Source organism: Microcebus murinus, chromosome 9 (assembly GCF_040939455.1).
Source record: "Microcebus murinus isolate Inina chromosome 9, M.murinus_Inina_mat1.0, whole genome shotgun sequence".
In the NCBI taxonomy this organism is placed as follows: domain Eukaryota; kingdom Metazoa; phylum Chordata; class Mammalia; order Primates; family Cheirogaleidae; genus Microcebus; species Microcebus murinus.
In genome coordinates this window covers 22,228,613-22,254,596 of record NC_134112.1, presented here as the reverse complement: position 1 = coordinate 22,254,596, position 25,984 = coordinate 22,228,613, and the positions used below count along the sequence as shown (strand labels likewise).

At 52.7% G+C, this 25,984-nt stretch overlaps 1 protein-coding gene across 3 annotated transcripts in view; it reads right to left on the bottom strand.

Annotated features, from left to right (window-relative positions):
- Window positions 1-512: 512 nt before the first annotated feature.
- Window positions 513-25,984, bottom strand: part of NOD1 (nucleotide binding oligomerization domain containing 1) — a 50,024-nt gene continuing 24,552 nt past the window's right edge. For all 3 annotated transcript variants that reach the window (XM_012735869.3, XM_076006333.1, XM_076006332.1), the window contains 11 exons: window positions 25,310-25,630; window positions 23,675-23,849; window positions 19,569-21,381; window positions 16,747-16,830; window positions 15,450-15,533; window positions 14,606-14,689; window positions 11,826-11,909; window positions 10,842-10,925; window positions 8,000-8,083; window positions 4,050-4,133; window positions 513-1,505 (listed from right to left, as the gene is read on the bottom strand). In XM_012735869.3, coding sequence (XP_012591323.2) covers window positions 1,433-1,505; window positions 4,050-4,133; window positions 8,000-8,083; window positions 10,842-10,925; window positions 11,826-11,909; window positions 14,606-14,689; window positions 15,450-15,533; window positions 16,747-16,830; window positions 19,569-21,381; window positions 23,675-23,849; window positions 25,310-25,510 — 2,850 coding nt within the window. In that variant the 5' untranslated portion in view covers window positions 25,511-25,630 and the 3' untranslated portion in view covers window positions 513-1,432. The remainder of the gene's footprint in view (window positions 1,506-4,049; window positions 4,134-7,999; window positions 8,084-10,841; window positions 10,926-11,825; window positions 11,910-14,605; window positions 14,690-15,449; window positions 15,534-16,746; window positions 16,831-19,568; window positions 21,382-23,674; window positions 23,850-25,309; window positions 25,631-25,984) is intronic.

Below are 25,984 nucleotides of genomic sequence, written 5' to 3'. Positions count from 1 at the left end.
ATGAAACACGGGAGCTGTAATTTCTTTCCCCAAATCAGCCGAGACGTCCTGTAGACTCTGAGAACTCGGCGGTACTGTCAGAGGCCTGTGCACCTTCTGTTACACGCTGCCCCTGTCAGCTTGGGGCTGCCTGCCCCAGGCCGCCTGGGCCTCGGCCCAGCAGAGAGCAGCAAGGAGGGAGTGGACGCCCCGCCCAGCCTGCAGGGCCCACCGCGGCACAGTGGGGAGGGCCTGGAATTCGGCCCACTTGGCCCGTCCTGGCCCCTGAACCCACCTGCGTGCATTCAGAGGCCAGACGGGGAGGCCTGGATGCTGCCTCGGCCTTTCCTTGTCCCGTGGTGGACAGGGGCCTGCAAAGGGTCAAACTGATGGCGCTGTGGGCCGCTTCCTCGGGCCTCCTCCCAGCACCTCGCCCCAGCGCCCCCAGGGCAGTGCGTCAGGGCGGGGTTCAGGAACAGTGTGCTCCCCAGGCCGAGCCCCTTCAAAAAATCCCAGACTCAGCCTGTCAGAAATAGTGTTTTCGATATTTATTAACAAAGGTGTTGACAAGAGGACACGTTACCTGGTGACATCACATACCCCCTCCCCCGAGTCCTAGTGGCGGCCGGTGTCTGACCACTATGCTCTCTGGCTGAGCTCCTGGCCAACTCCCTGAGTCTCGGCTCCTGGTTGGTCACACTCCCACTGCTCAGGGGGCAGGAAGAGACTTCCCTTTCTGAAGAGGCAAGGGAGATACTATGGCACCAGTATTTGAAGATAAAAAAATTTTTTTTTTAAAAGAGGGAAAGGAGAGAACTGGATTCCACTGGATGCTGGAGGCGCAAGGGCACGCCATGCCTTGTTCCTCGGGGCGGCAGGCGTTGGCTGCTGCTCCCGGGGCAGGGCGCGTGGCGTGCAGCCCTCCAGCACAGGTCAGCCCCGTGCGGAAGCTCGGCTCTGCGAAGGCGTCGCCCTTTCTCTCAGACCAGCCAGGAGGCCCCTCTGACCCCGGTCAGCAGACAGGGAGACTCCAGGACTGGGATAAAAAGCCCCTGATGAGCCCTTTCCCTGACCCCACCCCCCCGCACTGTGCACCCCTCAGGATCCACAGCTGTGACGTGGGGATAAGAGCCGCGCGGGCAGGCGCTGGGGAGGAGGGGCCGGCTCAAGTGCCTTGCTCCAAGAAGCTCGGCACCAACTTCGCGCCAGGTGTTCAACGCTTCGATGAGAACAGGAGCGACAAACTCAGTCCTGCAGGTCTTGGGGCAGGTGTTTGCGTGAGCGCAGCCTGGCCTCCTCCGTCCTCAAAGTCTCCTGCCCCTCGCTCTGCGCAGGAGGTTGGCAGTCCCCCTCGGCGGCCCGGGGAAGACACCCGACAGGAGGCGCCCGGCCGCACACACTTGCCGCTCAGGGCCTCCCCGGGCGAAGACCCCAAACACAGGAAAGCAGCGTCTCAGAAACAGACCAGCCGCTTCTCGTCTTCAAAGACTTTGGCCTCCTCTTGCTGTATCAAGTTCCCATTTAGGCTGTTGGAAAGGAGGAAAACGAAGAGCACAAGTGAAATGTCAGGGACCGTTGGCCACCCCTTCCCAACCCACGTCCACCACGCACGTGCCCAGCCCACGACCCTGACGCTGAGGAACGCACCTGGTGCAAACAGTTCCTGCCTATGAATATTCATCCTCCCCAGCTGCCATCGCTCTACTCACTGGGTCTCAGTGAGGTCACCCACAGCCTCCACGAGCCCGAATTCAATGATGTTTTTCAGGTCTAGTCTTTCTTGACCCCCACAGGCATGTGGCTGTCCTGACGTCACCCTCCTTGAAGCATGGCCTTCCCTTGGCTCCGCCACGTGCTGTCCGCTTTTTCTCCTGTCTCTGGGCACCTGCCTCGGTTTCCTTCAACATGCGCACCGCCATGGGAGCGCTAACTCAGATTCCCTCCAGGTTTGGGACAGGCCCTTTCCCCCAGGTGATCTCACCAATGCCACGGCCTTGTTCACGTAAGTGGAGCCAGTCACCTATGTGGCATCTCCACTTGGATGTCCCCTGGCACCTCAAAAGTGCCCACAGCTCCCAGGGGTCCCTGGGTCAGTGAATGGCACCACTGTCATCCACTTGTGCAAGTTAGTGGCCTGCAGTCAACACCTCTCATTTCTGTCTTTTAAGGTAGAACTCACCAAGGGACCTTAGACTTTAAGTCCTTTTCAGGCAGGAATGAGGTAGAAATAAATGTCTGCACAGACAATGAGTCCAAGGAGACAGGTTCATTCTGGCTCCAAGCAGAGCTGCTCCCTAACCCTGGCTCCTCTGCAGGCTTGATCCCAGCCCTGCGGCCCAGTGTGGCAGGCCCTGAACAGGGCCAACAAGGCCAGTGCCTTCCCAGAGCCCAGACCCGTGACATCACGCACAGAGGAACATGCTCTGGCAGCTCCCAGAACAAGTGAGAAACTGAAGTGAAGACACCCTCGAGTGCAGCACCTGGGCCACCAGTCCTGCCCCTCTGCTTCTCCCCTCCACCCTGACGGGTGCTCACACAGGCTCCGGATGGCCCTCCTTGAAGCAAAAGACACCTGGACCTACTAAAATAGCTCCTTGTGTCCAAACAGTGGCCCCCAGAAGGACAAAAGTGCATTCCTCCAAGCCTGAGGCACTGAAGCAGCTGCAGATCTTTGCATTGTCCTAACTGGCTGTGAAAAAAAGTCGTGCCCCCCTCCAAACCCTGCCCACACCTCCCAGGCTGCAGAGCAGGCTGCCATCGTGGCACACAGGCCACCTGCCACCGTGCAAGTGTCATCTGTTTGGATCTCAGCTCTATTCCCTATGATAGTGTTCTTCAAAAAAACTTTTTGGTTGCAGCCCCAAGTAAGAATTACATTTTACACTGTGAACCAACATGTAGGCAAATACACACCCCTCCACATACAAGTCTGAAATAAGATTAATGAAATAACACTTCTCCCTGCCGTGCACACTGCATGCTGGTAGTTTGCCCTTTTCAATGTCATTTTTAAATAATGGTGCTTGCAACCCACCAAACTCTTATTTACTTATTTTTTGGCTGCGAAATTCCTCCCCCCAGTTATGAAGGGACCGAGTAGTTAATGAGTACGACCCCCTGAGCTGAGGGTTTGGGTTCACGGGGAGGATGCTCCATGGACCTCAGAGGAGCTGCAGCGGCTCCTGAACTCCTGTGGTCTGTGTCCTCAACAGAAAGCCGGCTCTGCCCCACCAGCGTCCACAGGGCCCAGGGAGGTGGAGAACACGTTTGCAGAGCACTCATGAGTCTCTGTTCTCAGCCCGGGTCGGCCAGCACTTCTAAGCCACCAGGGCCCCTCTGTTGAGTCACCTGCCACATCCCAGCCCCTAACACGGTGCCGGGCGTAACGCAGGTGCGCAGCGTGGGACTGTGGTTACTATCGGGAGACCCTCCAGGCCCCTCGCCCAGTGTCCACCCAGACATTTACGTTATTAAGGGGGCTGCTGAGCGGGGGGCAAGAAAGAAGTAGGATGGAGCTCAGCGTCACAGGAACTCAAGCGCTGTGGTTTTCTCCATTAGCATGAGAAGTTCTCAAAGCAGAAAAAAGAAGTAGAGAAAAGAGCATAAACAGCTCAAATGCAGACTGGAAGTGTCTCCCGAATCCCAGGAAGCCTGACTCAGGGGAGAATGCGCTCCGAACCCCTGGCCAGCACCCCCAGCTCTCAGTCGCCCGAGTCCAGGGCGATCTGCTGGGAACCCTGGGAGGAAACCCTGCACAGGCTGTTCGCCCCCCGAAACCCCCAAAGGTCGACAAGGACGAGGCCGGGGTAGGAACTCACAGACCATGGGGTTGGGTGGTCTGGGCTGAACTGTCGCTTCCCCTTTTATTGTGGCCTTGGGCAAATTTGACTTCACTGGTCTGGGCCTCAGTTTCTAACATCTGTAAAATGGAGATAGCACCACTGCTCTACAGGCTTGTTGGAGGAAGAAATGGAAACTTCCCTGCATTCTGCCTGCCGCAGACTCAGGGTGCCGAGCACAGAGTCCTGGTGCTGTTATTGCCGTCCTCGGCGGCGGAGGGCGGGTCTTACCAAATCTCCATGATGCCAGTGTTGCTCTGCAACGCATCCGCCAGCTGGGCGAGCCCCTTGGCTGTGATCTGATTCTGGATAAGCCTGAAATAAGAGCATACCCCTCTCAGATACAAACTACTGGACCAAATCTGCCCTTTGTCAGGGAGTTGGGAGGGTACAGTGGGAGAGGAGGAAGCAGGGTGGTCGGGGGAGAACTGAATCCTGAGAGTTTTCATCTGGCTTAACATGTCTGGATCACAGCCACCAGATAAAGGACAGCTTTAAACATTTTTAATTTTTTGTATATTTTTATAGTAAACATAACATATCTGTATATTCACATGAAGAGAGTGCAATTACATGAACAGGTGTGTATGTGTTTGACATTTCTCATTGCAGAGGTTCCCAATCAAAAATGTTTGGAGACCACCAGTCTGAACAACAAATGCAAAGAAACACATCAGCAGGGAACAGGCAGTCTGACGTCCCTTCCGGTAGCTAGGGAAAGGCAAGGCAGTCTGTAAAATTAAGTAGCTACCAACTAACTGATCCTTCTGTTCTTTGGGGGACTCAAAAGCCTCTAAGATGATTATCATGTCCTCTCCAACACCCAAGGGCGAGGGAGGAGAAACGGTTCTCTTGCTGCCATGAAACAGTTCTCATGGGTCTCGGTGGAGAAGCATTGATAATGGGGCCTCTAAGAGCATACCCCGTTATGCTGGGTAGCAATGATGCAAATGAAGCAAAGGTTGCAGAGACAGCTGGGAAGGTGGACATTCCTCTACTGCCCTCCTGGGCAGCTGTGATCTGACCCAACCAGGAAACAAACATGGTGAGAGGCAGTGCTGCATCTACACATCATCACAGGCTCGCTCCCCACTCCTGGCTGTGTGTAGAATAGGCTGCTGCTAAACCTGACCCTTAGCATTCTTGGGCACTGACCCAAGAAGGAAGCCCTACCCACGCTGTTGTGATCTATGAGGGTTATAGAAAGTCAGCGTGAAGGGGCCTGGAGAGGCAGTCCCCTTCGTGGTTAGGGGTTCCTCTCACAACCCCCATTCCCCACTTCTCAGCTACAGAACCTTGAAGAAATAAACTTATCTGTCTGTGCCTCAGTTGTCTCATCTGTAAAACGGGCATAACTATAAGAGTGCCCCCACACTGGGTGTATGAGGTTTCAACAGAAGGATGTGTACTGGGCACAGCACCCCATGGAAGGCAGCTCTCACCACCGTTACTGCCCAAGCACACAGGACCGCTGGTGGCTGGGCTGCAGCCAGGACCCAGTGCTCCCAGCCACAGCCTCCAAAGGTTAGGACCCCTGGGCTCAGTGGCAGAAGTGATGACCTTCCAAGGAGCATGACTACAAGTGTAACTGGACATCTTTGTGAAAGGAACAAAATAGAACCCAAAAGTGAACACCGAGTTTTGCATTCAGTTAGACCCTGCTGCTTTCTAGTCACCACCTTCACGGTGGCTGCCACTGCCACCGCCCACATCTTCTTAAGGGCAGAGCAGGCTGCCTCCAACCATGACTTGGCAAGAGGCCAGGAAAGAGAAGAGCACCTAATGTCCCTAAAATGCCTGGCAGTGTGTCCGGTACATCTGCCCACTGGGCTGCCTCCACTAGGGCCAGCACGGGCTGTGCACGCACCAAGCAGCCAAGTCTCCACCCCCATGCAACCTCTGTTCTCCTGGGAGGGGCTCACCTGGCACCTAGGGAAGGGCACAGAAGAAGTCTGCAGGCTAAAAAAGCAAAGAGAAACAGATGTAATATAAAAGTAGCACAGTCTGTGGGGTTTTTTTGGTTTTTTTTTAACAGACATTGACAAGGTGATCCTGAACTTGTAGGAAATGCAAAAGGCCCAGAATGGCCAAAACAGTCTTGAGAAAGAACAAGAAGGCTGGAGGATTCAGAGTTCCTGATTTCAAACCTTCCTACAAAGCTCTGGCAATTAAGACAGTGCGGTCCTGGCATAAGGACAGACTTACAGATCAATGGACTAGAATAGAGAATCCAGAAATAAACCCACACACTTATGGTCAATTGATTTTTGACAAGGGTGCTAATGCCATTCAATAGGGAAAGAGAGTCTTTCCAACCGTGGTGCTGGGCAGCTGGGTGTCCACGTGCCCAAGCATGAAGTCAGGCTCCTGCTGTACACTGGCTACAAAAATTAACTCGGAATGGACTGTAGACCTAGATGTGAGAGCAAAACTAGAAAACTGAGAAAACTTAGGTGTAAACCTTTGTGACCTTGGATTAGGCAACGATTTCTTAGATAAGACACCTAAAGCACAAACGACCAAAGAAAAACACAAGCGAATTGGACTTCATCAACATTTTAAAACTTTTGCACTTCAAAGGTCACTATCAAGAAAAAGAAAAACTCCACGGAAAGAGAGAAAATATTTGCAAGTCCTGTGTCTAGCAATCCTGGTCTAGCACCCAGGAGATATAAAGAACTCCTACAACACAGTAATAAAATGACAACCTAATTTTAGAATAGGCTGGGTGCAGGGGCCTCATGCCTATAATCCTAGCACTTTGGGAGGCCAAGGTGGGGGAGAATTGTTTGATGCCAGGACTTGAGACCAGCCTGAGCAAGTGCAAGACCCTCTCTCTACAAAAACTAGAAAAATTAGCTGGGTGTGGTGGTGTGCACCTGTAGTCCCAGGTACTCAGGAGGCAGAGGCAGAAGGATCGTTTGAACTCAGGAGTCTGAGGCTGTAGTGAGCTATGATGATGCCACTGCACTCCAGCTTGGGTGACAGAGCAAGACCCTGCCTCAAAAAAAGGAAATAAAAGGCAAAGGATATGGAGACATTTCTCTAAAAAAGATATATAGATGGTCAGTAGGCACATAAAAAGACGCTGAACATTGTTAGTCATCAGGAAAATGCAAATCAAAACCACAATGTGATATTACTTCACAGCCACTAGTATGGCTAGATTCAAAAAGATGGACAGTAACAAGTGTTGGTGAGGATACGGAGAAATTGGAACCCATGTACGTCATTGGTGAGAATGCAAATAGTGCTACCACTTTGGAAAACAGTTTGGTGGCTCCTCAAAAAGTTAAACAGAGTTCCCATATGATTAGCAATTCTATTCCTAAGTCTGTACCCAAGAGAAATGAAAACATATGTTCACATAAAAACATGTATGTGAATGTTCACTATAGCATCATTCATAGTAGTCAAAAAGTAGAGGCCAGGTGCAGCGGCTCACACCTGTAATCTTAGGACTCTGGGAGGCCAAGGCAGGAGGATCGCTTGAGCTCAGGAGGTCAAGACCAGCCTGAGCAAGAGCGAGACCCTGTCTCTACTAAAAATTTTTAAAAAGTAGCCAGGTGTGGTGGTTTATTCCTGTATTCCCAGCTACTTGGGAGACTGAGGCAGGAGGATCACTTGAGCCCAGGGGTTTGAGGTTGCTGTGAGCTAGGCTGATGCCATTGCATTCTAGCCTGGGCAACAGAGTGAGACCCTGTCTAAAACAACAACAACAACAAAAAAAAAAAAGTAGAAAGGATCCAAATGTCTATCAACTGATGAATAAACAAAGAGGTAAATATCCACACAATGGCTTATCATTTAGCCATAAAAAAGCGATGAAGTACTGATACATGCTACAATGTAGATGAACCTTGAAAGCTGCTAGTGAAAGAACATGGAGACAAAGGACCACATGTATGATTCCATTTACACGAAATGCCCAGAGCAGGCAAATCCACAGAGACGGAAAGCAGATCAGTGGTTGCCAGGTGCCGTGCGAGGGGAAGGATGGGGAGTGACTGCCCAATGCTTACAGGGATTTGAGGGGGACAGTGAAAGTGTTCTAGAATGTAAATGGTGGTTGCACGACCTTGTGAATATACTAAAATTGCACACTTTAACAGGGTGAATTTTATGATATGCAAATTGTATCTCAAAAAATCTTTTGGAAAAGCAGCACAGTCTGAAATTACCATAAATGTTTCAACGTCTGGTTGACTTTCAACATCTCTGCCATACTCTCTGCCACTTCATCGTTGAGTTCATTTTTGGTCAGCCTAGAAAAAAAAAAAAGGAAGTGTTTGCTCAGGAGAGCCTACTTGGCAGACAGTTCAGCGAGTTCACAGGAGCGGGTCCCAGCCAGGGCTGCCAGCCCGGCAGCTGGTCCCTTGCTGAGAGCCCAGCCAAGCCCAGCCTCCACCCCGACAGAAGATAAATGCGGATTCATTTCCAGTGCAAACCCTGCACCCAAGCTCCCATTTCTCAGCCCTGCTGCCTGCAGGGGAGCCCACTCTCCCGCCCCACCTTTGCTAAGCCCCCAATTTCATGGAAGATGGGGGCCCACAGAAAACAAGGGGTCCATGCCTGCTCCTTGGGGCTCCTCTAGTCCCCAGACCCCTTGTACACCACTGGCAGCATGTTGCCCGAATCAGCGTGAAGACCTGGAACAGCCGCCAACTGCACGTTAAAATGTGTTCAGCGCTTTGCTCTGAGGCTAGTTGTGAAGGACCCAAGTCAAGGGAGTGGAAGTTCGGGAAGTTTCTCAATTGTTCTTAAAACCAGAGTGGTCTGGATAAAGCCCCAAAACTCCTCGGCATACAAAGGGTTGGACCCTCTTGTGCCAGTGGATGAGAGAATCATTAGGAAGAAGAATGGAACAGAAAGAACATTTTTAAAAATCATTCCTTGAAGGTCAATTTTTTTCTTTATTTGTATTTTAGACAATTACACTTTAAGACAATTAGACTTCTGGAAATTTAGCCTGCAGCATGTAAAGATGTAATGTCCACACTAGGATTTATATGTTATAACATATACTGTGGTATGACCTGTCATAATGTAAAATGTGAACAAATTTAAATATCAATAGAAACAACTGATGAAACAAATCGTGATTGTCCATTCGAGTGGACGCCGTGTAGCCCTCAGAGAGAATGAGGCAGGAAAAGAAAGAGGAAGAAGGGCACCGCTTTGAGAAGCCCTGGGTGTTTGGATCACCCACGAGCAGGGTGACCTCGGGCACAGGGCTTAACTTCCTTGGGTCTGAGTCTTCTCACTGGTGCATGAGCACAGTAATAGCATAAACCCTGCAGGGTGCTTGTGACCTTGAGTGAGCCGATACATTTGTAAAGGCTGAGAATGCCACGTGGCATGCACTCCGCACTCAAGAAGTTCCGTCGTTGGCACTGTTAACTATCCAAGTAGAGAGCGGTTCTCCGCCGGGGTGATCACCATCTCCATGGGGCACTAGGCCACCTCTGGAGACATTTTTGATCGTCACAGGTGGGGGTGGAGGCCGGGGTGCCGCTGAACATCCCAGGATGCATGGGACAGCCCCTCGCAACAAAGAATTCTTTGGATCAAAATGTCAACAGTGTCAAGACTGAGAAACCCTGACGTAAAGGGACATGTAAAATATGTACGATGTGTGGTTGAGAAACATTTTAAGCTGCTTGCTAACTGCTATCCTGTTTTGTATATATTTGCATATACATAGAACAAAAAGCTAGAAGGAAAAGGTTATTTTAGAAAACATGAAAGAGGAACTTTTACTTCCTACTTTCTAGATGTGTGATTTACATTTTTTCAAAAAAGCATGTAGTTTTCAAAATGTTAAGACTTTTTTTGAGGGGAAAGAATTAAAAATGCCGGCCAGCAGGTCTAGTATCAGAATTCTCACAAAGATGACATTTTCATGGTTTTCGGGAACTATTTTAGCAAAATCAAATGACCACTGAGCTACGAGGAGACAATATGGAGGGGGGTAACACAACTCCCTCACCTATGAGGAAGTTATGATACAGGTGAGTAAATAAAATGCAAATAAAGAAAGATAAAAGATTAAATGACAAAAAAAGAATGAACACCAACAGAAAAGCACCGTCAGAAGGCGACACCCGCTTAATAAATGCCCTGGAGAGCAGAGAGGGAGTGAGGACTGTGGGCTTCTGGTGACAGGTGACAGGTGAGTTGGATGGAGCAAGAAGGCTAAATCCTGACGTGGAGACCTGGGGAAGGAGGCAGCTGCAGGGGAGGCAGTGGAAGAGGAGGAAGGGAGAAAATTTTGAGCCCAGCACAGGAGAGCTGGCCCGCCAAGCATCTGTGAGGGTGTTCCCAGGACACGCCAGACAGTCTGCGTGGCCAGCCTCTGGGTCTCCTGGGTCCTGCGGCAGCAAAGAAGTCTAAGGCCTCAGGCCGGGCTCGGTGGCTCACACCTGTGATCCTAGCACTCTGGTAGCCCGAGGCGGGCAGATAGCTCAAGGTCAGGAGTTCGAAACCAGCCTGAGCAAGAGCAAGACCCTGTCTCTACTATAAATAGAAAGAAATTAATTGGCGAACTAAAATACATATATACATATATATATACACATATATACATATATATATGTGTGTGTGTGTGTATATATATATATATATATATATATAATTAGCTGGGCATGGTGGCACATGCCTGTAGTCCCAGCTACTCGGGAGGCTGAGGCAGGAGGATTGCTTGAGCCCAGGAGTTTGAGGTTGCTGTGAGCTAGGCTGATGCCATGGCACTCTAGCCTGGACAACAGAGTGAGACTCTGTCTCAAAAAAAAGAAGTCTAACGCCTCAAACCTGTGCTCCCGGGGCCCACTTCCCCCTCCTGTCCCTGTTTGTGCTTCTGGAAATAGCTATTTTCTTCTCTAGCAGGAATTAAATTATCCACCCAACTTAGAAAGGCCTAGAGTCTTTCCAACTGAGAGGGACATTTTCAGTGGAGACTCCAGGCTGTGCAGCCCCTAGAGCAATTCCCGAGACCCAGCCCTTCCGGATGGCCCTGGCGGTTACCAGAATATCTTCAGACACGCGTTCTGCCGCAGGGCCCGCGCCAGGCTCTTGCCTCCTTCTGTGGTGATGCCGTTGAATGCGAGACTAGGAAGGAAGACACGGGGGTGAATTATTAGAGACACGTCTACATTCGATGTCGGCAGCCACTCCGCCTGGACGCGGCACCTGCTCGGGCTGACTCGAGGCAGGAGGCACGACGCTCGGGCACGTCGGCAGCTGCCCAGGCGCTGGTGCTCCAGAGCTGGAGCCCGAGGACGGGTGCAAGACCACTCCAAGACAGGCCAGGCAGGACACAGGACGGCGGTGGCGAGGCCTGCTCGCAGGACAGTGGACTGGGCTCGGTGCCTCTGGTTTTTATGTCCACGCCGGAGGCTGAGGAGGCCTGGTGGGCTCCAGAGGTCTGGCATTTTCAGGGGCCCCATCAGGGAGACCCCATCAGATGCCTGCAGGATCTTGGACTCTCTTTCAGTGGCAGGAAGGCCAGTGGCAGAGCCTCGGAGATACCAAGGCTGCGGGATCTGGCCAGAGCCCTAACGAAGGGCCTGGAAGGCGCATCTGTGTTTACAGAGAGGGACGGTCCCCTCTGTTCCCCCACTGCCCTGAGAATGAGGAAGCGGCAGGAACCCGCTGCCCAGCATCCCGATACAGCTAAGCCGTATCTGGACTTAGCAATTGCTTCCCCAGCCTCCAGGGGGCAGGTGGAGATGACTGGGGGCTGGAAGTGTCCTGTGTTTTGATCTGCGTGGTGGTCACACCGGTGTGCAGAAGTCACCGAGCAGAACACTTTACAATAACGTACTTCACCGTATGCTTGTGCATCAATAAAACACTTTTTAATGAGAAAGAAAAATCACGTACACAAATCCCTCCCCTATTAGGAAAGCCAATCACCCGGTCCCCTCAGCTCCTCCCTGTCACCCCCAGAAGAATGAAGAGTGACCAGGTTCCCCCTGGAGACAGCGGGCCCCGAAAAGTGGCAGTTACCTCAGGTTGGTCAGGCTGGGGTGGTTCCTCAGAGCCTCGGCGAAGGCCTTCGCCCCTTCGTCCCCGAGCTGATTGCCCCACATCCTGAGGGCAGAGGCAAGACAGTGAAAGTCGGCTCCCCCTGGACGGCCCGCTCACCCCCTAGTCTCTGCCAGGGGCCGCCTCTTCATTCATACTCAGCAGGCAGATTCCCTGCTCAGTCCCTGGAGCTGAGGCCTAAGACTAACTCCTCACCCTGGCCCATGACTTGGCTGCTCTGGATTTCAGATTCAAAGGGCAGTGTAAGGAGAGAGAGCAGAGGAACTGCCTTGTGAACAGAAGGCACGGGCCAGTGGCACAACTGGAGACCAAGTCCCACGCCAAGCTATGGGAGAGCTGTCAGCCTGAGGGCCCGGGCCCACAGCTGTCTCAGAAAGACACGGCGTGACTATCTCCTGCGGGACACAGGGGTCTGCGGCATCCTGAAAGGAAGGCCACGCGCAGGTGCTGGGCTCCCAGCATCCGTGCAACTCTTAGCAGGGGCAGAGGCACTCCTGAAGACGCAGCCTTCCACGAAGCAAAGATCAGGAAGCACATTCAGAAACCTTATCAGCAATCTTCCTTTTATGTAAGAGGACATCAGCAAACCAATCTCTGCAGACTGTTGCAATCTTGGTGGACAGTTGCAAGGACAAAGCTACATTCTCCCCCCAGGGCAGAGCACCCGGGAGCATCTGGCTAAAGCAGTCTGCATGGTAAGATGGGGGCTCCTATCCTGGCTCTGCCACCTGCTACCTGGGCTAACTTGGGCCAATTACATAACTCCTTGGACCTCAGTCACGTCACCTATAAAATGGGAATAGTAAGGGTACTCCCTCTTAGAGCTGCGGTGAGGATGCACTGAGTTAGCAGATGCAAAGCATTTAGGACAGTGCCTGGCCTACAAAAGGTGTCAGCTACTCCTAACAGGGTGAGGGGCGCAGTCTACACAGGGCAAAGCCAGCCTGCCTGGCCCTCTCGACACACCCGGGGCAGCCTCAGCAGCACGCTCAGGTCCAGCAAGCTCCTGCCTCCATGCTTCAGGGCACAGCTTGCCGGAACCAGGCTAAGAGTTTTCAGTGCTTTGCTATGCACTCTTCGACTGAACGGCACTAAATTTTTCATAAAGTAGAAAAATACTCATGAGTCTAGGTGAAAAAGGAAGGATAAAATTCTGTACATACACAGTTTGACCTTACTATGTAAAAAAAAAAAAATAGTAGAGAGAGAGGAAAAGAGAAAGTGCAAGGGCTTCATTGACATCAAATGTTAACAATTATTATTTTTGAGAAGATAATTTTTTTTATTTTTCCTATTTCCCATAGCATCCAAGTTACCTGTGTTCATTTTATGATCCAATAAGAAATTATAATGATATACAAAGCTTTAAAATGACTTGAGAATCAAAACCACAATGAGATACCACCTCACACCCATCGGGATAGCTACTATGAAAACACAGAAAATAGCGAGTGGGGCTGAGGACATGGGAAACGGGAACCTTACGCGCCGTTGCTGGGAATATAACACGGTGCCGCTGTTGTGGGAAACAGTACGACCATTCCTCAAAAAATTAACCATAGGATTCCCATTGCATCTAGCCATTCCACTTCTGGGCATACATCCAAAAGGACTGAAAGCAGGGCCTTCAAGGCACATTTGCATACCCAGTGCATAGCAGCATTATCCACAACAACCAAATATGGAAGAAACCCAGTGTCCATCAATGGCTGGATAAGCAAAATGTTGTGTATATACACAATGGAATATTATACGGCCTTGAAAAGGTGAGAAATCCTATCGCACGCCACAGCATGGATGAACCTTGACAACATCATGCTAAGTGAAATAAGCCAGTCACAAAAAGACAAATACTGAATGATTCCACTTATATGAGGTAGTTGGAATAGTCAAAAACCATAGAGACAAAAGTATAAAAGAAAAGTAGTTGCCAGGGGCTGGGGAGAGGGTGAGTGAGGAGTTATTGTTTAACAGATACAGAGTTTCAGTTTTGCAAGATGAAAAGAGTTTTGGAGAGGCCAAGGCAGAAGGATCACTTGAGGTCTAGAATTCCAGACCAGCCTGAGCAAGAGCAAGACCCCATCTCTACTAAAAATAGAAAAAATGAGCCGGGTACAGTGGTGCATGCCTGTAGTCCCAGCTACACAGGAGGCTGAGAGGCAGGAGGATCACTTGAGCCCAGGAGCTGGAGGTTGCAGTGAGCTATGATGCTGCCACTGCACTCTACCCAGCGTGACAGAGTGACTCAAAAAAAAAAAAAAAAGAAAGAAAGAAAGAAAAGAGTTTTGGAGATGGATGGTGGTGATGGTTGCATAATGATATGCATATACTTGATACCACTGAACTATGCAATTACAAATGATTAAGGTAGAAAACATACATTATATATATTTTACCACAAAAAAAAAAAAAAAGTGAAAGAAAAACAAGGCACCCAGAGAAGATATGAAGAACATCAGAAACTACCTAGGGCTAGAACAGCTCCCTCCATTTGCTGGAGGTGAAAATACAGATTTCTGCATGGCTTAACAGTCTGCACAAAGTCACAGCCAGTCCTGGGACTTCCCGCAACGGTTCCCTCGCAGAAGCCCCCGCGGCGTCAGTGGTGGCCGCGCTCTGCTGTCTCCCCCCAGGAGACCCAGCGGTCCTTCCGGTACACGGATGTGCAAAAGACCCGCGGGCGCCCACGTGCACAGAGCAGGCTGAACTACACCCACGGACGTGCACCCGCTTCTACTCACCCAATCTCAAAGATCGATTTGCTGTTCTTCACAGCCAGGGCGAGACACTTCCCTCCTTCGCTCGTTATTTTGTTTTTTCCCAGTCTGCAGAGGGAGTCGAGCGCAGTCAGCCTCCAACACCGGCCGCCCCCTCCCCAGCACAGGGCCCCTCCCGGCCGCTCTTGGGAAGCGTGGTCTCTCTCCTGAGACCCACATGAGCCGTGTGCTGAGCCTGCTCTCAAGGAGGAACCTGAAGCCCTGAGGCCAGAGGGCCAGGGTTCCTCTCCAGGACGTGGCCCACGGTCTCTGCAGGAACTCGGTCCCAGGCCCTCCCTGGGCTCCTCTAAGGGACCTCAGGAGCATCGCCCGCTCCCATCAGCAGGCCTGGGGGCTTTGACTGCCAGTGGACAAGGTGTGCGTTCCCATTGCCAGGGCAAGGCCAGAGGCTCCAAGCTTGGCACCCTATCACCCTTGGCAGGACATTTCCAGGACAGGGCAAAGCATCAAGCTCTTGCTTATAACTAGACGTAAAATTCCCTTAGAGGAAGAAACCTTTTTCTCTAGTACTCCAGAAAGGGTGACAGGCCTTTCTTCCTGCCAGTAGTTAATGAAATCAATCCAAATGCCAGGCTGTCCCCCCACCAATGACAGGTGGCCCCCTCCAGAGTCCCAGCCTCACCCACGGGTCAGAATTCTTCCACGTGGCAGCTCGCATCCCACACACAGGACGGCTTACTTTGCCCAGCACGGCCCTGGGCGAGCAGAAGGCTTTGGTGGAAGCTCTACACAGTGACATTGATGCTTTGCACACAGAAGGGGTGACCAAGAGGAGCTACTGAGGGGCCTGCACACCTACCCCACTTACTTCAGGTGCGTGAGGCCTTTGCATTCATCCAGGATTTGGGAGATGTACCTGGCTCCGACATCAGTGATCTGGTTGTTGTATAAACTTTGAGGGAAAGCACAGTCATGAGACTTTATGACTCTCAATGTCATTTCAATAACCCTGACTTTTTTTTAAGTAAGTATATGCTCTCTTCTGATTTCCAAGGTCTGGGTTGAAAGAAGAACACATGGAGACCAGAGTCTGGGGCTCTGAGTCTCACAGCCTGGGTTCAAGACCAGCTCTACCCTTAAGGTCTTATGGCCTTATGGCCTGGGACAAGTTACTTAACCTCCCCGTGCCTCAGTTTCTCCATCTGTAATACAGGGGTAATAATGATAGCGCCCTTACAGGGTTGTTATGAGGGTTGCATAACAAAGCCCTGGCACATAAGTGCTTCATAACCAGCAGGTGACAGGTATTTATTCAATCACGATTACATTCCGCATCTTGAAGGGAAGTTTCCCCCTGAACATCGAACCTGCTCACTGTCTATCTTTCAGCCATCTCGCCCCTCAACGCCAACTCCACCACAACGCAGAGAGAGGCTGAAAGAAGTAACTGGACTGAGTTTCGAGGCGTCCGCAGTCACACAAACCTCCAGAGCTGAGGGCGGCCTGGGATTGTCGGCCTCCCGGGTGTCCTCATTTTACAGTGAGGGCAGCCGGGGCCCAAGCAGCTGCCCCAGCTCACGGGACCACAGCGACCACGGGGGACCAGCCCACAATCCCTCATCTCAAACTCCACAATCCCAAAGCCTCTGAAAGCCCAAAGTTTTTCTTTTGGCAACAGATGTGGAGCTACTTATGGTCTTCACTTGCCCCACTAGGTTTGAATACGCATATATTTTGGGCTGAAGTATTAACGTATCTAAAAACGGGGTGTTGCCGTGGAGCCCACTACACAGCACATGCTCTGGACCCCGACCGTGTCTTGCCCCAGGGGCTCAGGATGAGGGATCAAGGACCCAGAACGTAATAGTAAAGTCTGATACATAATCAGTATTCTAACGTTCACTAAGTACACCCCATATGTCCTCTCTGCACCCCCAGTAACAGTCGTGACACCACTGGCCTCTGCTAGGGGCTCGGTGTTACAAGTGGGGAGGTTGAGGCTCAGCGAGGCAAGGGCAGAACCCAGGACCCCGAGCTCCCGGTCCGGTTCCCTCCCCAGCCCTGGGCCGCCCAATCTGTCATCCGGTCACCCACGGGACTGGCGATTCCCGCCGCTCTGCTGTATTGCTAGGTCCCTTGGCCCAGAGTTCTGGGGAAAGACGTACCCCAAATAGGTCAGGATTCGGTACTTGGTCAGCTCCTCGTGCAGCACCTTGACGCCGTCGTCGGTGATCCGGTTGACGCTGAGTCTGACACAAGACGGCAAAGACAACTGAGTTAGAGCAGCTGCTCCTGAGGGAGCACGAAGCCCGCAAGGATCCAGAGGCGGCAGCCCCTGGTGCTGCCCCAGGGACAGGCGCCCCGTAAGAGCGGCTGTGGCAGCCAGGCGGCCCCTGACAAGCCTGGCCACGGAGGGGCGCCAGAGCCGGCCAGCACAGCCCTCCGCAAGGCTGCGGTGTGGCCCAGGCTCGTCCCCAGGCTCACCGCACAGGCTCCGCGTGAGGCCGACCACCTCTGCTGCCGTGTGTGCATGCATGTGTGTGCGTGTGTGTGTCCATGTCCCTGCCTGGCTCCTGCTGCACAGCAGGGCTCTGGGGGTTGGAAACGGGAGCGGCTGCTGTTAGTGGCTATTGTGACTGGGGGAGAGGACGCCCGGTCATCTTGCAGGCGGGGCCAAGGATGTCAGGTGTCCTGCAAAATGCAGGACAGGCCCCACCAGAACTGTCTCATCCAAAATGCCCACAGCCTGCCCCGTCTGGAAACGTAGGGGCTAAATGGCGGGGGTGGGGGTGGGGATGGGAAAGTGGAGATGCAGAAACAGCCAGCGGCCTGAGTGCAGAGGCAGAGCTTGGCAAGGCCACTCTCCAAGTCCTCTGTCATGCAGATGCCCCCTAGGAGGCCAGGCTGGGAGGGAAGGAGGGTGGACTGAGGAAGGCCTTCAGGACTGTGGTCTCTCCTGGACAAAGGCCAGCCACACACTGGGATTTTTCTGGGAAATCCCTGCACTCCAGGACATATTAATGTAGCCAAAATGGAAAATCATTTTTTTTTCCTACCAAGTAATCTCTGTAACCAGCTACCCTTATCTTCTCAATCCTCTCCCCCATTGTTAGGTGAGGCCGGAGGGAAGACTATGGCACAGGGGTGGGGTGAGGTGATAACCAGGGGTCAGCAAACTTCTTCTGTGAAGGGGCAGAGAGCAAGTGTTTCCGGCTGCGCGGGCCTCGTGGCCTCCATCACAGCTACTCAGCTCTGTAGGGTGAAGCAGCCAATACACAGGCGTGGCTGTGCTCCAATAAAGCTTTATTTACAAACACAAGCCATGGGCCGAACTTGGCCCACAAGCTGACTTCTGTAATAAGCAAAAGGCAGAACAGGTAAAAGCTTGGTTTTTAGGCCACATCAAAATGAGGTCAGATACTCTGGACCCTCCCCCCAGAGTCCCCAGCTTTGCGCTGAGGCAGAGTGTGTACTTACCGTGCACGGCCATGCGAGAATGGCAGAGGCAATTAGTCACTCCCAATATCTATGCTTTCTTAGCAATCAAATCCCCATTTTTTAGCTAGGCACATATAAGTAAGTCCTGCCAAATGAAATGTAAGCAGCAATATCATTACCAATAGCTTAGAAGTCTTCTCAAAAGAATGGGTGTAGTCTCCTTTGCCCTTCCTTCTTCCTGGCAGCTAGAATGTCAACTAGATGGCTGGAGCTTGAGCAGCCATCTTGGGCCAAGAGGTGAAAGCCAGGCAGTAAGGACAGCAGAGCAGCAAAGCAGAAGAGCCCCCAGGCTCCTGATGGTCACGAGACACCACACCAGTCCTGAACCACCTACCTCTAGACTTTTGCATAAGAGACACAAGCTTATAACTTATTTAAGCCACCAAGATTTTGAGTTTGCTCTCTCAGATGAAAATAATCTTAACTGATGCCCTCATGGAGCTGAAAACGCTTCCCTGAGCTTGCCTGTATCCTGCTGCTTTCCTGTGAGCTGCGTTTTCTTTCACTGCTGTGGACGGAAACTTCACCTGGGCACAGCAGGATGGTGCAGTTTCCTTTTTATAAGATGGGCCCGGCGGGGGGCGGGGAGGGCGCTGGGTGTGAGACTGCCCAGGGCTGTGCAGGGAGAGTCCCAGGCGAGGGCAGCCTCTCCACACCCCACATCCTTGGCAATTTACACGCTGGCGCTGGAGTAACAGGCACAGGGAGTCGTTCCAAATCCCCACTGCTCTGCAGAGCTGCATGGGCCAAGTAGTGGCGACTTTAAACCCCTGTTGAGATTTACAAGGTTTATCTTATACAGGAAGTGCTAATAGAAGAAAGCAGACAAGGGCTTCTCTTTCCTCTACCCATCCAACAGGAAAATCGCCACGAGTCAGCGTTTGACTGGGTCTCTGGCAGCACACAAGGCTGCTGGCTTTGATCACGGAGAGTAACCGACGCCAATTAGCATAAAGTCTGCTCTCTCTGAGATAATATAATAAAAGCTCTTGTGTGCCAGAAACTTTCAAGGGCTATCTCTGAGCCTTAATCTCCACAGGTAGGTTCCTTATGCATTCTAGCTCCACCACGTGTGTCCTGGAGCAAGTTATTAACTTCTCTGTGCCTCCACTTCCTCGGTTGCCAAAACGGAGACGATAACAGTACCTACCTTGTAGGGTTGTTAAGAGCATTAAATTAGGTAACATTTTGTAACGCACTTCACCCGTTCTTAATCAACACCGGTTGTTATTATTAACGCTATAATTGCTGGGATTATGAATACCTCCTTGTTCCACATGAAGACACTGAGGCTCAGAGAGGTTAGGCAGTTTGTTCAAGGACACCCAGCTGGGGGGGAGGGAAGCGGGGGGTGGCACCCAGCTTTGCTCCTTGCCATCTGCCTGGGGTAACGGTGGATCCCACAGATCCCGATCCACAGCGCCAATCCTGGTGCCCCGCAGCCCGGTCCCCTCCCCCCCATCGCCCCTCCCGTGCCTGGCGGCCTCACCTGACCACGGTGAGGCGGCTGAAGCAGGGCCGCAGCTCGCGCACGCCGTAGTCGTTGAGGTTGTTGTTGTCCAGGTCCAGGGCGAGGCGGCTGCGGGTGTGGTGCAGCACGAAGGAGAGGGCGCTGCAGTCGGCCGAGCAGGCGTTGCAGTAGGTCAGCTTGAGGTAGTTGGCGCAGATGCCCCTGGCCGCCAGCTGCCCCACCTTCTGGCTCTGCGTCTCGTAGATGCAGCGCAGCATCCAGATGAAGGTGGGCATGGCCTGCACCTGGTTGAAGTGCTCGCTCTGGACGCGGGGCAGGTGCTTCAGGTAGGAGCGCAGGCTGGCGAACAGGTGCGCCCACAGGGCCTTGCGCTTCCGCCTCAGGGCGGCGGCGGGCACCAGGTGCCGCAGGAGCTTCTGTTTGCCTTTGGACAGCAGCCCGCACAGGAACAGGTTGGTGAACTGAAAGTGGTCCTTGTTCTTGAAAGGGTCTTCCCCGGCCAGGCGGCCCCCGCCCAGGCACTGGAAGGGATAGCAGGACGCCGCCACGGCCTCCCCGGGAGGCGTCCACTCCCGGAAGAACCTGAGCAGCTCATGAGTGCCCACCTTGGCGTCCACCACGAGAAAGAGGGCCGTGAAGAAGGCCTGGAGGGTGAGGTGGAAAAACTCGTAGGACTGCCGGTCCCCTCCGGGCCCCGGCTCCGGCAGAGCGCGCAGGAGGCCCAGCTGCAGGTCTCCCTCCTGCAGCTCAGAGGCCTGCACCTCCTCCTGGCTGAAGACGAAGAGGCTCCTGTCCATGCCCGAGTGGGCCACCTGCCCCAGCGAGCACAGGGTGCCGCGGCCGGCGCGGAAGGTCTCCGCCTGGCTGCGCGTGTTCCGCTGCACCAGGCTGCTGGGCTGCATCCTGTTCAGGTGGACCTCGGTGACCAGCAGGAAGACGTCGGTCAGGGTCACCGCGCAGCCGGGCAGCTGCGGCGGGCCTTCGAAGGCGGTGTGGAAGTGCCGGAAGCACTGGAAGATGATCCAGCAGAAGAGGGGCACGGCGCACAGGCTGCAGAGGTTGGGGTTGGCCTCCAGCTGGTTCAGCAGGCGGTCCTGCACCGCCCGCTCGGGGAACATCCTCCTGGCGTAGGTCCGCAGGTGGCAGGGCGAGAAGCCGCGGAGGACCACCTTCTTCCGCAGGAGCTGGCGCGGGACCTCGACGCCCGTGCGGGCCGTGAGCACCTTGCTGGCGCCCTTGAGCAGCTTCCCGCTGAGCAGGTTGGCCAGCAGGACCAGCGGGTGGGCGGGCTCCCAGGGGCAGGAGCTGTCGGGCAGGCGGCTCAGGTCCAAGTCCGAGTGCAGCTCGTCCAGGCCGTCAAAGGTGAAGAGGGCCACGTGGGGAAAGCGCAGCAGGAAGGCGAACACCTCCTCGGGGTCCTGCTCTGGGTAGCAGTAGTGCTTGAAGAGCAGATCCTGCAGACACAGCGTGTCGCTTTCCTTGAAGCAGCTGAACACGCGGCAGCGGAAGTGGAAGAAGAACTTGACCCCCACGTCCAGCTGGCCGGTGGCCCAGAGGCTCTGCAGCCGCTGCAGCAGCATGGACTTACCCACGCCTGCGTCGCCCGAGATGAAGACCGTCTCGCCCTGCTCGTCCAGGACGCCCGTGGCGTGGTCCAGGAGGCAGGCCAGGCCGCCCAGGCTGCCCAGGCTCTCGTTGTTGAAGTCGACCAGCTCCATGATGGTGTCGGTGTAGGTCTCCTCCAGCAGCAGCTCCTCCTTCTGGCCATAGCACAACGTGAACTTGGAGTCCCTGCTGAGGTGGTGTCGCAGCTGCTGGGTGTACCTGCTCACTGCAGGGCGCGCCGGCGGGCCCAGGTGAGAGGCAGAGGGAGACAGAGGCAGAAACCACATCACACGGATGGTCAGAGGGAGCAGAGGTGGGCAGGCAGACAAAACTCCCGCCGGGACCCTAAGGCCAGTACAGCCACTCCTCACATTCGGGCCCGGGCTCAGAGCCAGCATTTCAGAATCTGAGGGTCTCCGGGCTTCAACCCCTCTGCTTGACCTCGGATTTAGCCAGGCAGAAGGCGGCAGGGCTCCCTTGTCCCTCTGCACAGCGTTGCCACTGAACTGCAGCTAACACCTGAAGCCCCTCACACCTGAGGGCCAGGCCAGGTGGCCTCGCTGCCCCCACCTCATCCCCAGGGCCCTATTCAAACAGCCTGAGCCAGTGTCCACGGAAACCCTCATTCTTAAGGAAGAAATTTCCATAACCTTTCTTTTGCTAATAACACTGCTCTTCAAACAACAGGTGGTCTCACAAAACTGGGTGCCAAAATCTTTGGTGATAAAATAGGACAGTGGACATTCACCTGGATTACAAGGGATCTGTGCCTCCTCCCAGACACCACAGGACTGAGTACGCTAGGATGGGTCCTACACAGAGCCCGCCAGCCCTGGCTCCCAGCTGAGCGCCTCAGATCCCTGTGCCTGGCACGTGCCACAGGGTGAGCCCCACACGTCCCTCAAGGGGACGAGATGCCCTAGTGTTTCGGGTGGGGGAAGGGAGGGGGACCACCCTCCCAGCAAACCTGGTGATGAACATGGGACTTACACCAACAGGGAGGTGGCTCTTCCCCAAATCAGACCATAAATTCTTTTAAAATAGCTTTTTAAATTTTAATTATAATTCAATTAACAAAAATTAGATACCCATGCACATTTCCAGATTCATCTATAACCCTTTCTCATCAATTTAGTCCAATTTGGTTGTCTGTTTAAAATTTATAAAGTAAACTATATTTTTCACAGCTTTATTGGAGCATAATTTGTATACCATAAAATCCACTCACTGTGTTAGCTACTACATGATTTTTAGTAAATTCATAAAGTTGTGGAAACCTTGCCACATTCTAGTTCTAGAACATCTCCATCATCCTCCCAGAGCTCTCTGCAGCTCATCTCTGCCCCCACCCTGGGCCGTAGGCAACTACTGATCTGCTTAGTCTATTAATTTTCCTTTTATGGACACTCCATATAAATGGAATCATATTAATACAATATGTAGTCTTGTGTGCGAGGCTTCTTATAGAGAGAATAGTACTTTAAACAAAAGCTAGTAAAGTAGCTGCCTAAAAGAACCAATGGGGAAGTCTTCTGAAAGAACCATCATCATGGGAACATTTTCCCTTTTTTCACAGGGGAAGTAGGTTAGGTGAGCAGGAAGGGGCGTTGGAGTGAGCCACTGGCAGGTCCCTGCTAGGGCCACAGCAATCCGGGCGTGGCCCTGACCCTCTGCCGGCTGGCTTTGTTTCCCATAAACATACACCTCTCTGGGACACCGTCCCTTGTTCCTGTTTCCAAGGTCTAACTGGATTCTTTAAAAATCAGAGTTTGGGCCCTTGGTGCTGATATGTTGCCAGCAGCTGTCTCCACGAGGAGCAGGCCAGGCCAAAGCCAGGAAAGCAGCCTCCCAGCCCCGGAGCAGATCCTGGCCCCAGTTACATGCTCCAACTGCCGCTGTTTTGTCAACACCTGCGAGATGACATAACGGAGGACTCTTCCTCCAGACTCAAAGCGCCCTGAGGGTAGGGGCCCCGTCTGTGCCGCTGACCACTGCCCCCTCGCAGCCAGCACGCGGCCTTGGCATGCGGTAGGAACAGCAAGAATACTTGTTGGGCTAAGCAATTAAGTAATGGGGTCTCCCACGGTGCTTCGGAAATAAGGGCTGGCACCCAGGGGTGACAGAAGAATGCTTTGCCTAAAATCAAAACTGGAAAGAATTTTTTAAAAGAAAAAACAATGCAGCCTTGAATTTCTGCAACTATTAAAATATCTGCATGTGTCAGAATAGGAGGGAAGCAAGAGGTCAGCACAGACACCATCCTCCCACTTCCAAGGGCCCCTATGTAAACCAGAGCAGGTTTGTCTGCTTTACATGTGTGGCCACACATGGTCAGTGCAATCGCAGTCACCCGGATGCACCTGGATGACACAGACCCGCTCTTCCTTTCTAAAATCAATGTAGCACCTGGGCCTGCTTCCTGAGGTGGCACACAGGGCCAGCTGTGCCCCCTGGACCTAACCAGACCCCCAAGCGTGGCTCGCGCTGGTACCTGCGGTCCTCCCGGGGCTGCCTCCTACCTGGGTCGGTGTTGAGCACAGTTTTGCCCCGAATGAGCGGGGAAGGGGAGAAGCCGATCTCTGACAGCCAGGGCCTGAGGTCCACGTAAGCATCCGTGAGTTGCTGGAGCACGTGGAGGAAGAATTCAGACACTTCCTCACCCTTGCTCTGCACCAGGTCCAGAATTTTGCGGACCTAGTGGCGGCACAAACGTGAGATATGAGCTGACATGGGGGGCATCCTCCTACCAGAAAGACCCCCCAGGTGGGCTCAGGGCAGGGCTCCGAGCGCTTACTACAGCCAGTAGCTTGACTATCCACCCAGCCGGGGTGAGCTGAGACATGTGAAATGACCTCCTTAGCGAGGAATAAAGCCACACAGCTCTAAGAAAGCAGATTTCCGTGAGTCTGGAAAGAACAAAGTCAGACTAACAACTAGAGTCATGTCCACCCATGGAATTCTCTCTGTCCCCTTGTCCCTCTTAACCTAACATCACTGCTATCCCGAGGGAGTATGGAGAGGGAGAAGCCAGCCCCTGGGCACAATGAGGGGCACCCGTGCCACACAGCAAGAGGGTGACAGGACCCCACATAAGTCATACATTAGAGATGGCTTTTTTCTTATTAAAAATGCATGAAAACAGGCCGGACGTGGTGGCTCACGCCTGTAATCCTAGCACTCTGGGAGGCCGAGGCGGGCGGATTGCTTGAGGTCAGGAGTTCAAGACCACCCCGAGCAAGAGCGAGACCCCGTCTCCACTATAAATACAAAGAAATTAATTGGCCGACTAAAAAAATATATATATACAAAAAATTAGCCAGGCATGGTGGCACATGCCTGTAGTCCCAGCTACTCGGGAGGCTGAGGCAGGAGGATTGCTTGAGCCCAGGAGACTGAGGTTGCTGTGAGCTAGGCTGACGCCACAGCATTCTAGCCTGGGCAACAAAGTGAAACTCTTTGTCTCAAAAAATAAAAAAAATTTTAAAAATTAAAAAAAAATGCATGAAAACAAATCAAGAGGAGACTGAAGCGCATGCATGTGCTACAAGGCTTCCCCCAGAAACCACACTGGTCTCTACTGAGCCCAGCGGGGTCATGTCACAAATAGCTTGTTATCCCTCTAACCACGAAGGGGTTTGGGTCCTGATTTGATTTGTCAGAAGGTGACACACAGCTTAATTGAAACTAAGGGCTGGGAAGACTTCCCACGTGGAGCATGGGGAATTCCTTATCGTGCCCCCAGCTTGGGAAGTGGTCGTTCCTGAACCCACGGCCATGCCCATCTGAGTCTCACCCAGCAATGCAGCCTCCAGAGCTTAAAGGCAGCAATGGACATGTCTGCCAGTGCTGTATGCTCCTTTCCTTTTTCCTTCCACTAATTTAAAGTGAGTTTTGAAATGAGGTGTCTGGGCGCAAGCACACGTAGCAACGAGAGCTCAGATTTAAGATTCTGCCCTAGACACAAATGCAGAAGTGAAACACTTGATTGTGAAATAAGCTCATAGCTTGGGCATTTATGTTCTGTCAAGACCCCAACGTGAAATTCCTCCCGGTGCACTAAGCTCCCGAAACCCTCCGCTCAGGTCAATGGGAAGAAGCCTCTTCTGGCTACCAGGGTTTGCATGCTGCCAATGCTAATCCCTGTCGCAGGGCACCTTGTCGGGCTGGGTGGGGCAGGCACACACGATCTCCGCGTCCTCGGCTGAGAAGTAGTCATTCTTCAGCAAGTTGTCCACCAGACACTGAGTGTTACGGATGTGCGTGACCAGAAGTTCCCGGTTGATTTTCAACAATTTAATGTAGGAGTGAGAATCTGGCAGGATTATTTCCATCTCACTGTGGCCCTGCTTTTCCATGGTTAAAGTAGCAAGCGGCTACTTTTCCCAAATTCATCTTCAGCGGCATGTGTCCTCCCCGCGGAGGGGCAAGCAGGATTTAGGGCCATCCCTCCAGGGCCCCGCCTCTCCATGCAGGGCCTGAAGAGACCAATGACATCATCAATAAGGCAAGAGTCATGGAAGTATTTCCCCCAACCGCCCCCCACTGGTCCTGGGGTTTCTCTACTTACAGCCAGAGGGAGCCATGCTTAAGACTTTTATCTGAGCTGCATTAAATTAAAAAATCATAATTTCATCACATCTGCCTGTGGATGACGTTGCTAAAGTAGGTGACCAGAGGTGGCCAACCCCTTCTCTTCAGCACAACTTCTTAATCATTATTATTACTTTTAAAAAGCAAAGTGTGCCTGGATCCTAGACTGGGATGGAGATGGGAAAGTGTATTATTTTATATAATAAGGTGAACTGCGATCAGAGGTTTCTGCATGCCCT